General features: G+C 41.9%; 1 protein-coding gene across 2 annotated transcripts in view; it reads right to left on the bottom strand.

The window, feature by feature from the left end:
* The window catches only part of GTF2F2 (general transcription factor IIF subunit 2), a 140,519-nt gene that overhangs the window by 59,665 nt on the left and 67,081 nt on the right, over positions 1 to 13,773 (bottom strand). For both annotated transcript variants that reach the window (XM_061434545.1, XM_061434544.1), the window contains exon 5: positions 4,725 to 4,806. In XM_061434545.1, the coding sequence (XP_061290529.1) occupies positions 4,725 to 4,806 (82 nt within the window). The remainder of the gene's footprint in view (positions 1 to 4,724; positions 4,807 to 13,773) is intronic.

Here is a 13,773-nt window from a genome sequence, read left to right as displayed (position 1 = left end):
GTCCACAGTACAGGACATCTGAAACACCGAGCTGCTGACTCTGCTCTCACACACTTCCGCTCTGACAGCACCCACACCCGGCCGCCTGTCTTTCCACTTGCCATCAGCAGTGCCACCACGTTTGTGTTCCTCCCTCACTGCACTGTCAATAAAGATCTTTAGATAATCCGCTCTGTGTGTTTTGATGAGGTTCAAAGATGGAAAGCTCTCTAGAGCAAGAAGAGTATCTAGTGATTTTTTTTTTTTTTTTAAACTGAGTCTTAGTGATCACAGTAAGTAAGTAAGTAAGTGAAGTTGCTCAGTTGTGTCCGACTCAGCGACCCCATGGACTGCAGCCCACCAGGCTCCTCTGTCCGTGGGATTTTCCAGCCAAGAATACTGGAGTGGGGTGCCATTTCCTTCTCCAGTGATCACAGAAGGAGTCTGAAAATGTTGACTAATGATCAACAAAATACATGAGCTACGACTTAAGGCTCAGATTACTCTCCTGTTTTGGTAATTTACTCACTGGTACTCTTCCTAGTCTTCCCTGGTGCCTCAGACGGTAAAGCATCTGCCTACAATGCGGGAGACCCGGGTTTGATCCCTGGGTCCCGAAGATCCCCTGGAAAAGGCAATGGCAACCCACTCCAGTACCCTTGCCTGGAAAATCCCATGGACGGAGGAGCCTGGTGGGCTACAGTCCATGGGGTCGCAAAGAGCCGGACATGACTGACTTCACTATGCTATGCTCACTCTTCCTAAGTTTAAGTACTTCTTGCTTTTTTAACTTTTTACATAAATTGTCAATCGGACTGAAATTCTAAGGGCATCTCTACCCCTCTGCCTTCGTGAGCACATTACACAGGGTGGCAGAGAGCTAGCCTGAGCCTCACAGCAGGACGTGCATTTGGCCACAACACAAGAGCCACCACGATCAGTCTGGGTCTGGAGAAAGCCCCTGTCCCACAACTCAGGAAGTCTGAGATGGGCTTATCAAGTCCTGCCGACTCTACCTCCAAACATCCTCAAACTAAGTCTCTCATCTCCCTTCGGCCTAGAACCACTGTGTTTAGTCATTCTGATGCTTTGTACCTGGACTATGACGCCAGCCTCTAACTTCCCTCCCTGGTCTCAGTCTCTGCACCATGGCCAGAATGCATGTGCGTGTGCTCACTCACTCAGTCGTGTCCAACTCCTTGCAACCCCATGGACTGTAGCCCTCCAGGTTCCTCTGTCCATGGGATTTTCCCAGGCAAGAAAACTGGAGTGGGTTGCCATTTCCCCCTCCGGGGAATCTTCCCGACCCAAGAACTGAACCTGAGTCTCCTGTGTCTCCTGCATTGGCAGGCATTCTTCACCACTGTGCCACCTGGGAACCCATGGCGAGAATGACCCTTCTAAAAACACAGTCCCTTCACTTTCCATCCAGATTAAAATTCTTCAGTGCCTCCTTAATAGCAATAGCACACCAAGTCCAAACTTCTTACCACAGCACATATGGCTCTTTAACAAGTTGTCTAACAAGCATAAGAGACTCTTTAATCGTCTCTCCCGCCATTTATTCACTCAACGCATATTTCCTGTCTACCTACTACATGTCACCAACTATTCTAGACACTCAGGGTGTATGTTTGTGCGCGTATGAGTGAACAAAAAGCAAGTATACATAAAACAAAAAACAAACCATGGGAGCTTAAACTGCTCTGGGGCAAAGCTGGCAATACATATAGTAAGTAAATTACATTAGGTAATACGTGCTATACACAAGCATAGAGTGGTCAGGGCAGGCCTTATTGAAAAAGTAGAATTTGAGAAGAGACGTGACAGAGGTGAGGAAGCGAGCCATGAAGCTATCTGGAGAAAGCATGCTCCAGGCAGGAAAGACCATCCGGTGCAAAGGCCTCATATGGAAGTGTGCCTATGCTTGTGGGCTGTTAGGAGATCAGCGTGGATGGAGCAGATGAGCAAGGGGAGGGAGACAGCAGGTTCAGATGGGGAGAAGGGGAAGAGAAGGGTGGGCAGACCATGGAGGTCCCTGCAGACAACTGCAAGGACTTGGGTTTTATTCTGAGTAATATGGGAAGCATTGCAAGTGACAGGTGAGCAAAGGAATGGCACGACTTGACAGGTTTTACAAGAACTGTTCTGGCTACTGTGCTGCCAGCAACCAGCAGTGGGGCAAGGGCAGAAGCAGGAACTCTGCTAGGAGGCTCTGGCCGTGATCCAGATGAGACACAAAGGCAGATCATGTGGGTGCTGGGAAATGGTCAGACAGCAGCTGTGTAATATTTGGAAGGTACATTCAGGAAGATTTTTCTGACACATTGGATGTGAGGTGGGAGAGAGGAGTCAAAAATGTAAGCAGGGCTTTTGGACTAAGAAAATGGGAGGACAGACTTGGCATGAGCTCAGAGCAGGTTTGGGGGGGCAAGACTGGGAGTTCAGTTCTTGACATCTTTGAAACACGTCAACTGGACTTCCCACCAGGCTTTTGGATATTTAAGTTCAGAGTTCAAAAAAGGGCTGGAGCTTCTTTTTTTTTAAACATTTCAGTTTTTTTTGGCTGTACTGGGTCTCCACTGTGGTGCGCAGCTCTTGGCTGCTGCGCACGAGTTTTCTCCACTGCAGTGTGTGGGGCTGCTCTCTAGGAGCGGCACGAGGGCTTCGCACTGCAGTCTTCTCTTGTTGCAGAGCAGGGGCTCTAGGGCACGCAGGCTCAGTAATTGTGGTGCATGGGCTCAGCTGACTTGTGGCAAGTGGGATTTCAGTTCCCTGGCCAGGGATCAAACCCACGTCCCCCACTCTGGCAGGCAGATTCCCAACCACTGAGGCCCCAGGGAAGTCCCTAAGTCTGCAGCTTCTGTTTGCTCTGAATGGAAAAAAACCCCACATTCCAGGCTTGTAGAACCACATACAGGTCCCTCCACGGGTCCCAGATGTTTTCCCCAGGTCTCTGTACCTGCCTGTCTGTCTGTCTAAAGTGTTCTTATTCCCATCTTTTCCCACTTGGTCAAAAAAAGTCTCAGCCTTCAAGACTTATGTCATATAGCATCTATTTATGAAACTCACATGATTATCATCTCCTGAATTACCCTGTTTCCTTAAGTCACTGACGAAACTGAACTATATGATAGCTGGTCTTTCAGCATACTCCAAAAGGCTAAACAATTTTAACGTCTTCTTTGGTAAGGAAAAAGCAGCCATTTCATAACACAGCAGGTGACTTGCCTGATCTGATCACCAGAAATCTTTAGAAACTTTTAAAGAAAATTAAGACCACAGAAAAATATTTTGGCAAAGAGCTGAGTAATCAGATTTTGCATTTTCCAAGTTCAGTAGTTATTTGAAGACGATAAATTCTCAAGAAGAATTGTATTACATAATAAACTTTATAGGCTAAAAACAAAGAGGAACATCTGCCTGTGTTCCAAAGTTATTTACTGTTATAAAAATTTTTCATTTTGATTGTCATCCTTTCCCTTGCCCTGGGGAGGAATTGAAATTAGAAGAGTTATTGGACAAGAAAACTAGTCTCTGTTTCATTCCCAAGAGACAGACATCTGATCTAATTGAGAGGGGCGGGGCAGGGGAGTTTAAAAGATGTGAAATTGAGAGCTGATCAAGTTCAGTCAATGTGGATATTCAGAGGTGCTGTGGCTGCCTATTGGAAGTGTGAGCCCAGCTACCAGTTCAGTGCAGCTACAACCTTCTCAAATGTATGCACCATGAGGGCAGAGAGATTCTTTTGTTTTGTTCACTACTATTTCACATAGTTAAGTACAGGGTAAATTTTAAATGTGTAATTCAAGACTATATGGGGGATTCAAATACATTCGATATAAACTATAAAACAAGTACAATATGTTTCTTCCAAGTTTAAAAAATTGTTGACTCTTTGAAAATCACAAAATTTGAAGTACCAAGAATTTGCAATCATAACCTTTAAACATGAATTACAAAAGGGTAATAACCACGTCCAAAAGTGTGGAGGAGGGACACCAAAGCAAAATCTCTAACAAGGTAATGGTTTATAAAAGTTCTTTGTAGATTAAGAAAAAAGGATGGTATTCTAGCAACTAGTTATACTTGCTTTTTAGTGTATAGTATTTTAGATACACATTCATCATGGGAAAATTATAGCCCTTGAAAATAAAATGGTGCAAAGATCTTGTAACATGTCTTCAGAGAATCAAGATTTACAAGGACAACTAGAAAAAGACATTTAAAACTTCTGATTCCAGGTTATAGTAACAAAGTAGCTGAATACAACCCAAATTAACAGCCTAGGTCCTCAAAGTCCCCTTACTGAAGAAACTCTTTCTGAGTTTAGTTTTAATGTGACTGACATTGTATTAGTTTCAGGTATACACGGTAAGGATTCAGTCAAGCGTACACACTGGAAAAGGATCACCACAGTAAGTCTAACTTCCGACAGCAAGCATAGTTGAAAAAAATTGTTTTTTCTTGCAATGAGATCTTTTGGGATCTCTTCTCTCAGCAACTTTCAAATGTGCAATAAACTATTATTATCTATAGTCAGCATCCTCATGACTTACTTATTTTGTAACTAAAAATTTGTTCTTATTTATTTGATTTTAAAAACAAACAAGCTTTGAAGAAAACACTTGCAACAATAACCATTGTTTTCATGTAGTCAACAGGCAATCTAATATATGTATTTCAATTCTAAAAAAAAAAAAAAACAACACACCAGGTATCGTTTTAAAGTAATAAACACCAACCTCTTTAACCTCATGTAGTTTTCATTGGCAGCAGGTCGGCATTCAGCTCTTTGTACCACTATTCCTTCCAGTGAAAGCTTATCTTGAATGGAAAGAAAAAAATTAACAAATGTATTTAGATAACATTTATCATTTTCAAGACTGTATTTTGACATACTAACCACAGTAACAGTGATCACAATCAAATATAGTCAATAATATAAATCAAGAAAAGAAAAGGAATATTTTTAAGTTTATAGTGGTATCACTGATCAGAACAGCAAAAAACTTGTAGTGAAACACTGGGCTCCTGTCAGGTTTATTTACAGACTGCTGCAGCCCCTTGCCAATAACAGTTTTTAAACACTTAGCTCTTTCTAAAGAGTGGCTTAGGGGAGGCGCCAAGATGGCGGAGGAGTAGGACGGGGAAAACACTTTCTCCCCCACAAATTCATCAAAAGAGCATTTAAACGTGGAGTAAATTCCACAAAACAACTTCTGAATGCCGGCAGAGGACATCAGGCACCCAGAAAAGCAACCCAAGTCTTCGAAAGGAGGTAGGAAAAAATATTAAAGACAATAAAAGAGACAAAAGAGGGAGGGACGGAGTTCCGTCCCGGGAAGGGAGTCTTAAAAAGAGAGAAGTTTCCAAACACCAGGAAACCTTCTCACTGCCGAATCGTGCCGAGCTTTGGAAGCACAGAGGGCAACATAACAGGGAGAAAAAATAAATAAACAATTAAAACTGGAAGACTGCGAGCCCTACGGTAACTCCCCCAGCGGAGAAGCAGCGCAGACGCCTGCATCCGCCATTAGCAAGCGGGGGCTGGGCAGGGAGGCGCGGCGCCGGCTGCATCGCTGAAAGTAAGAATCTGGCCTGAATACCCTGAGCACTATCTGAGCGAAATAATTTGGGCTAGCAAACCCAGACTGTGGGATATCTACCATGCGAAAAGCCAGCCCTAACCTAAGACACCGCCAGCCCACGCACGGAACAAAGGACTAAACAGAGATAGCCGGCTGCAGACCTTCCCCCTCCGGTGGCAGGCAGCCAGAGCCGGAAGGGGGCAATCGCAGCCCCAGAGAGACATTATCTATAAAACTGGCTTCTTTGCTAACTAAAACTTATTGGGGGTCTGGACGGTCAACATCTGCCTGAGAAGGTGCGCCGGTTTTACACCCAGATAACCGAGTGGCGGGGAGACGATAAGTCGCAGCATTGGCGCTCGCCAAACACCTCATCACCTGAGCTGCTCGGACCTGGGAAGAGCACAAAACGCAGGCCCAATTGAGTCTGCGCCTCTGAGGACTACCCGAGTGCCTGAACCTGAGCGGCTTGGACCTGGGAGGTGCATGCAACCCAGGGCCAGCCTCGGATTGTTCCCGGCGGAACAACCTAGAGCCCGAGCAGTGTGGGCAGGGAGGCTACACGCGCCGTGAGCGGGGGCAGACCCAGTGTGGCTGAGGTACTGCGAGCGCACGCCAGTGTCATTTGTTTGCAGCATCCCTCCCTCCCTCCCCACAGCGCGACTGAACAAAGAGAAGAAATACAGCTCCACCCACCAGAACACCGACACAAGCTTCCCTAACCAGGAAACCTTGACAAGCCACCTGTACAAACCCACACACAGCGAGGAAACGCCACAATAAAGAGAACTCCACAAACTGCCAGAATACAGAAAGGACCCCCAAACTCAGCAATTTAAACAAGATGAAGAGACAGAGGAATACCCAGCAGATAAAGGAACGGGATAAATGCCCACCAAACCAAACAAAAGAGGAAGAGATAGGGAATCTACCTGATAAAGAATTCCAAATAATGATAGTGAAATTGATCCAAAATCTTGAAATTAAAATGGAATCACAGATAAATAGCCTGGAGACAAGGATTGAGAAGATGCAAGAAAGGTTTAACAAGGACCTAGAAGAAATAAAAAAGAGTCAATATATAATGAATAATGCAATAAATGAAATTAAAAACACTCTGGAGGCAACAAATAGAATAACAGAGGCAGAAGATAGGATTAGTGAATTAGAAGATAGAATGGTAGAAATAAATGAATCAGAGAGGATAAAAGAAAAACGAATTAAAAGAAATGAGGACAATCTCAGAGACCTCCAGGACAATATTAAACGCTACAACATTCGAATCATAGGGGTTCCAGAAGAAGAAGACAAAAAGAAAGACCATGAGAAAATACTTGAGGAGATAATAGTTGAAAACTTCCCTAAAATGGGGAAGGAAATAATCACCCAAGTCCAAGAAACCCAGAGAGTCCCAAACAGGATAAACCCAAGGAGAAACACCCCAAGACACCTATTAATCAAATTAACAAAGATCAAACACAAAGAACAAATATTAAAAGCAGCAAGGGAAAAACAACAAATAACACACAAGGGAATTCCCATAAGGATAACAGCTGATCTTTCAATAGAAACTCTTCAAGCCAGGAGGGAATGGCAAGACATACTTAAAATGATGAAAGAAAATAACCTACAGCCCAGATTATTGTACCCAGCAAGGATCATTCAAGTATGAAGGAGAAATCAAAAGCTTTTCAGACAAGCAAAAGCTGAGAGAATTCCGTACCACCAAACCAGCTCTCCAACAAATACTAAAGGATATTCTCTAGACAGGAAACACAAAAACGGGGTATAAGTTCGAACCCAAAACAATAAAGTAAATGGCAACGGGATCATACTTATCAGTAATTACCTTAAACGTAAATGGGTTGAATGCCCCAACCAAAAGACAAAGACTGGCTGAATGGATACAAAAACGAGACCCCTACATATGTTGTCTACAGGAGACCCACCTCAAAACAGGGGACACATACAGACTGAAAGTGAAGGGCTGGGAAAAGATTTTCCATGCAAATAGGGACCAAAAGAAAGCAGGAGTCACAATACTTGTATCAGATAAATTAGACTTTAAAACAAAGGCTGTGAAAAGAGACAAAGAAGGTCACTACATAATGATCAAAGGATCAATCCAAGAAGAAGATATAACAATTATAAATATATATGCACCCAACATGGGAGCACCGCAGTATGTAAGACAAATGCTAACAAGTATGAAAGGAGAAATTAACAATAACACAATAATAGTGGGAGACTTTAATACCCCACTCACACCTATGGATAGATCAACTAAACAGAAAATTAACGAGGAAACACAAACTTTAAACGATACAATAGACCAGTTAGACCTAATTGATATCTATAGGACATTTCATCCCCCCCCCAAAAAAAAGACTGCTCACTATGGCAATTATTGAAGCTGACTTAGGGTGACATAGAGGCTTATTTCTGTTTACCCTTCTGAGTTCTTAGCTGAGGATCTCTGTAAGAAATGACAGAATAGCAGGACAAAATCAAACAGAAGTTTATTAACATAAAAAAAAAAAAATAAAAGTACCTTCCACATACATTTTCTCAATATTTATGATAAATTTAATTTTGAAAAATTATTTATTACCATAAAGTAATTTCCTGCAGACTTTTTGAGCAAAGCTTTCATAGATAAATTTAATCTTAGTACAGTAGCCCTTTCTCCTAGACTATATTCAGAGCTTCCAGTCATTTAAAGCATATAATTTTTTATAAAAGATTGCAGCTATGAAATAGACTCCCGTTATAAGCAAATCATAATGATGAAAAATATCACTTCTATTTTGGTACCTGTATGAAATTACCAGCAGTATTTCAAAAAAATAAATAAATAAAATGATGAAAGAAAATAACCTATAGCCTAGATTATTCTACCCAGCAAGGATTTCATTCAAGTATGAAGGAGAAATCAAAAGCTTTTCAGACAAGCAAAAGCTGAGAGAATTTTGCACCACCAAACCAGCTCTCCAACAAATACTAAAGGATATTCTCTAGACAGGAAATACAAAAACGGTGTATAAGAAAAAAAAAAAAAGTGGCTTAAAAGGGCATAAAATCAAATAAAAATTTGAAGGGTGTATAGGCTATATCATCTTTGAAGGGTGTACAGAGAAGTAACTTCTGAAAAAGTCTAAAGCACTAAATCAAAGGTATATACATACACGTATTTGAATGTGTGGGTATGTATACATATATGTCCAAAAAACAAAATTCTAGAATACACTTTGACTAGAATAGCTAGCCTAAAAAATACTGTGAAACTAGTCAGGTTCTTGCCTAGGTTATATAGAATACCAGTTCCGCCTGCCAGTTGCTCTAACTTCTATTTTTCAGCAAAATGATTAATATGGGTGTGGCCAAATGAGAGCTTTTAACTGCTATGAACATTTGTCCAAACAGAAGGAAAAATTTTCCCACTGTTAGTAAGAATTCTTACAGTGACCCTGATACAATATTCAAGAGAAACAAAAGTTAGCACCTACTGTTGTGCGCCTACCAGGCACCAAGTCACTTTGGATCTCATCTTATTTGATAATGCATATATGACTGACCCACGATGGCACCAGCCTTAGTGCATTCTGGAAATGGATGACTATGGTTAGGAACAGTTACGGTTCAATCATATTTCTAAGAGAATTCACCCAAGTACCCAGGAGAGATTCAGGAACTCCTTTGGCTCCTCAGCAATGCATTTATGATCCATCTTTTGAGGGCCAATGACCTCATACATTCCACAAACATTAACTAAGTGCCTACCATGCGAAGGGAACCATCTAGGCACTGTAGAATCGAAGATGACTGAGATACAGTACTGTCTTCAAGAAGCATACAGTTCACTGGGCGAACAGATAAACTGACCAAAACATAAAATGCAGATGGAACCACGCCCACATGATTTATATGAGAAAAATTTTCTGGACTTCCCTGGTGGTCTTGTGGTTCAGAATCCACCTGCCAATGCAGGAGACATCGGTTCGATCCCTGGTCTGGGAAGATTCCACATGCCTCGAGGCAACTAAGCCTGTGCGCCACAGCTACTGAGCCCACACGCTCTACAGCCCTAGTGCCGCAACTGCTGAACCTGAGAGCCACAGCTAACGAAGCCGCGTTCCATAACGAGAGAAGCCACCACAATGACAGGCCCAAGCACTGTATCTAGAGAGTAGCCCGCACGCAGCAACAGAGATCCAGCATATCCATATCCATAAATGAGGTCTTCCACACACCAAAAATTTTATGGTGACCTTTTCTGATTTTGTCTCCAAAATCCTGGAACTCCTTATTACAGCCCCTAAGTACTAACTGCAAACACACAGTAATTCAATAGTCTGATGCAACATAAGCACAAACCTCAAGGTACAGGGTGACAGACGACTGCAAAGGGTGATGATGAGAAGCATGTCTACCTTATACCAAAATATGGCAGGAAGGAAACAAGCAGGCTGGAATTATTTTATATTAAATTTAAATTCTAAAAGTAATTTCCTCTTACTAATGAATTCTTAAAGCAAAAACAAATCTTATATTCAAGCATGCCCCTCTACTGAAGCTGAAAGTTTAAGCTAGAACGATTCTTGTCGTAACAATCACAAGATTTGGGAATGACTCCAATCTACAGGGACTTAAATGCATGAGAATAGCTCACTACTGAAACATAAATTAATCCTTTTTAAAAAATGAAATAAATCTAGAATACTGTCTCCAAAGATAATTTACATACCCATGTATTTACTAATGTTGAACACTAAGAAGCTACCTTTCAATACCATCTGTGAATGTTCCACACTTATTTAACAGTACCTACTCCCGGGTGGGGGCTTTCCTGGTAGCTCAGCTGGTAAAGAATCTGCCTGCAAAGCAGGAGACCCTGGTTCGGAAGATCCCCTGGAAAAGGGAAAGGCTACCCACTCCAGTATTCTTATCCTGGTTCAGGAAGATCCTCTGGAGAAGGGATAGTTACCCACTCCAGTATTCTTGGGCTTCTCTGGTGGCTCAGCTGGTAAAGAATCTGCCTGCAATGAGGGAGACCTAGATTCGGAAGATCCCCTGGAAAAGGGAAAGGCTACCCACTCCAGTACTCTTGCCTGGAGAATCCCCATGGACAGAGGGGTCTGGCGGGCTACGGTCCATGGGGTAGCAAAGAGTCAGAAGGGACTGAGCGACTAAGCACAGCACAGCACAGCACTCTCGGGTGGACAAGGTGAATTTAATTTTTATTTAAAAGTTTCTGCTGAAGATGTTTCACACTTATAATGTCTGAAAGAGTAGCAGGCATCTAAAGCACCTACCTGCTTTCACCTGGCCACCACTCATCATCACCCTTCTCCAACAAGGTCACTCAAAGCAGCAACATTCACTTCCCCAAACCATGATTTCCTGTCCATCATATTCTCTTTTCAAATCTAAAATAGCTTTTCAAGTGAAAGGAAAGGTCTTCATCAGCAGCAATGAAAATTTCCATCAACTGGCTGCTCTTAAATAAGGCCACATCTCTGTTCACTCTTTGCCCTTTCCCCTCTCTTGGGAAAAAAAAAAAAAAATTTACTTATAGCCCCCTAAGCAAGATATAAAACCATCACACACTTTTAAAACCTCTCAGGAACATGCTTTCATTTTTTTTTTTCCCTCACTAAACTGTGCTGCTTCTCTAAAACACTGCTTAAGATTTCAGGGGAAAGCTATTATATATTACATTTTAAGACAGCTGAAAGCACTCACTTGCACACCACTGCTGTTAATTACAGATCATATTCATTAATACAGAAACCATGACTTAAAACTACTTTGTTGGTTCAGTTTGAAAGACTGTAAATACTTGAAAAATGAGCTTTTTTTCATACATTTGTCAAATATTTACTGAGTGCCTTTTATGTAAAAGATTATGCAAATACATCAGGAATAATTCAGAAATATGAAATTGGCTCCTGCCCTCAAGGAGCAGAGTCTAGTGCAGCCATTCACAAATGTGAGGATCCAAAAGAACTTTTTATGTGGATTTTATCTACTGATATTGACCATACTAGAAATGAAAACTGAAAACTGTGTAGAAAATCAGAGTGAAAAAGGCAAAAACGCTTGATATCATTAGGAAAATGGTTTTGATTTCCAGGGACCCGCCCTCCACCCAGTGGCTTCCAGATTACTTTCTGGGAGCTTGCTGGAATGAGACAGGTGTATAAACTACTCTAACACACTAGGAGCACTTCTGCTAGGCCTCCACTTAACCCACTTCTAGATTAGCACGGCTCTCAATCTCCCTCTTAAATATGGTGACAGATGCCCAGAGCTTGCTATACGCTAGTGGGTAGTAGGTTAATCTCTATCACTCCCACACACTTCTGCTCAAGCTATGCTAGAACTTGTTTATGCTAGTTTTACTGTTAGTAATTACGCAATTTGATTATATGTTATATAATCCTATTAATTATGAGTATGGGAGAGGGAGACTTTCTATGAAAACTAAGTTTAATGCTTTGTAAGATGTGATAAGGGCTGCCCTGGTGGCTCAGTGATAAAGAATCTGCCAGCAATGCAGGAGATGAGGATTTGATCTGGGTCGGGAAGATCTCCTGCAGAAGAAAATGGCAACCCACTCCAGTACTCTTGCCTGGAGAAACCCATGGACAGAGAAGTCTGGCAGGCTACAGTCCATGGGGTTGCAGAGAGTCGTCCGAACAACTAAAGAACAGCAAGATGTGATAGAAAGACAAGTTGCTAAAAACCTGTCAAATTAGGTACTGGAGTGACAACTAGAGACCAGAAGAGAGAAAGTCTTGAAGGATTCTACATTTGTACTGTCTCACTGTGTCTAAAGTCTTGCTCCTTTTTCAAGAAACCAAAAATAAAAATCTAAACTAAATTATGGGTTTACTTTCCACAAGAAAAAGAGATCAGATAATCAGTGTCCTATGTTGAGGGCAAAGGCCTTGTCCTCCATGCACACTGGCGACTAAATGTGCATTGGTGGGTCCTACAGTGTTTAAGGCAGTAGGAATACATTCGGCTATCATTTCATGATTTCCGACCTTCTAATTCAACTACTGGAAGGACTACTGGTCCTCTAGGACTACGGTCCTAGAGGCTGTGTGATTCTACCGTACTAAGTAGAATTTATTATGGTTCATGAGGGTTATCTTTCCTTAGGCCTGGACATTTGTCCAACTTTTCTTTAGATTCTGGGAACTATTCCAGGACCTCTTCTAAATTTTCTCACCTCCCCTGCTTCTTGAGCTAGACTGGTTTGCTTACTGGTTTCTGCTCCTTGCAGCCCAAAGAATCTTCATGAGTATGAACATACACCTTTGTGATGGTATTTTATTGATCTATATACTGCCACCTAGTTTCAGAAAAAAGTTGAGAGAAAGTTTTAAAGGCTAAGTTACACAAAGTGCATTCTTATAACAAGAATGGAAGCATCCCAGTTCTAAATCTGTCACTAAACAGCGGAGTTACTTTGGAGAAGTTACTTCACATCTCTGGGTCTCGGCATTTGTATGCAGAAGGAAAGTCACTGGGATCTCTTCCAAGTCTCTTTCACTAAAATTAACAAAACAAAACTGGCCCTTCCCTCCAACTGAAGATGTTTTACTGTTTCATCAATATCTATTTTGTTTGCCCTAATACTTTCTAAAAGACCTAGATATAATTATAAATTTTTTTTGAGTAGGGATTAAGAGAAAAACGCTTTCTGGGAATGACAAAGGGAAAATGCTGAGAAGCTGTCCAGGACTTGAAAACACACAAACTTCTTTTCTAAGCTGGACCTTCCTACTCTCTGTCTCAATTTGACATATACTTCTGTATGATGATGGAGAAGGAAAGGGCAACCTATTCCAGAATTCCTGCCTGGAGAATCCCACGGACAGAGGAGCCTGGCGGGCTATCATCCATGGGGTCACAAAGACTCGAACATGACTGAGCAACACACACACACACAAACACACACACACACACACACACACACACACACACACACACACGATGTAGAACCCAGCAGAAACAACTGACTGGCACTTTTTACAAGTTAAGGGCCTGGCTGGTCTAAACAAGCTAAAGTGACAGGTAAGCAGGAAGGGTGCCTATTAACATTGGCACGTAAGTAATGAGAGCAGTATGTTAAGAAGACGCTGGGCATCAGGAAGTTACAGGCATTCATTTCCACGAGACCACTCTGGATCCA

The sequence above is a fragment of the Bos javanicus genome, chromosome 12 (assembly GCF_032452875.1).
Source record: "Bos javanicus breed banteng chromosome 12, ARS-OSU_banteng_1.0, whole genome shotgun sequence".
Classification (NCBI taxonomy): Eukaryota; Metazoa; Chordata; class Mammalia; order Artiodactyla; family Bovidae; genus Bos; species Bos javanicus.
This window is presented reverse-complemented; position numbering and strand designations above follow the sequence as displayed.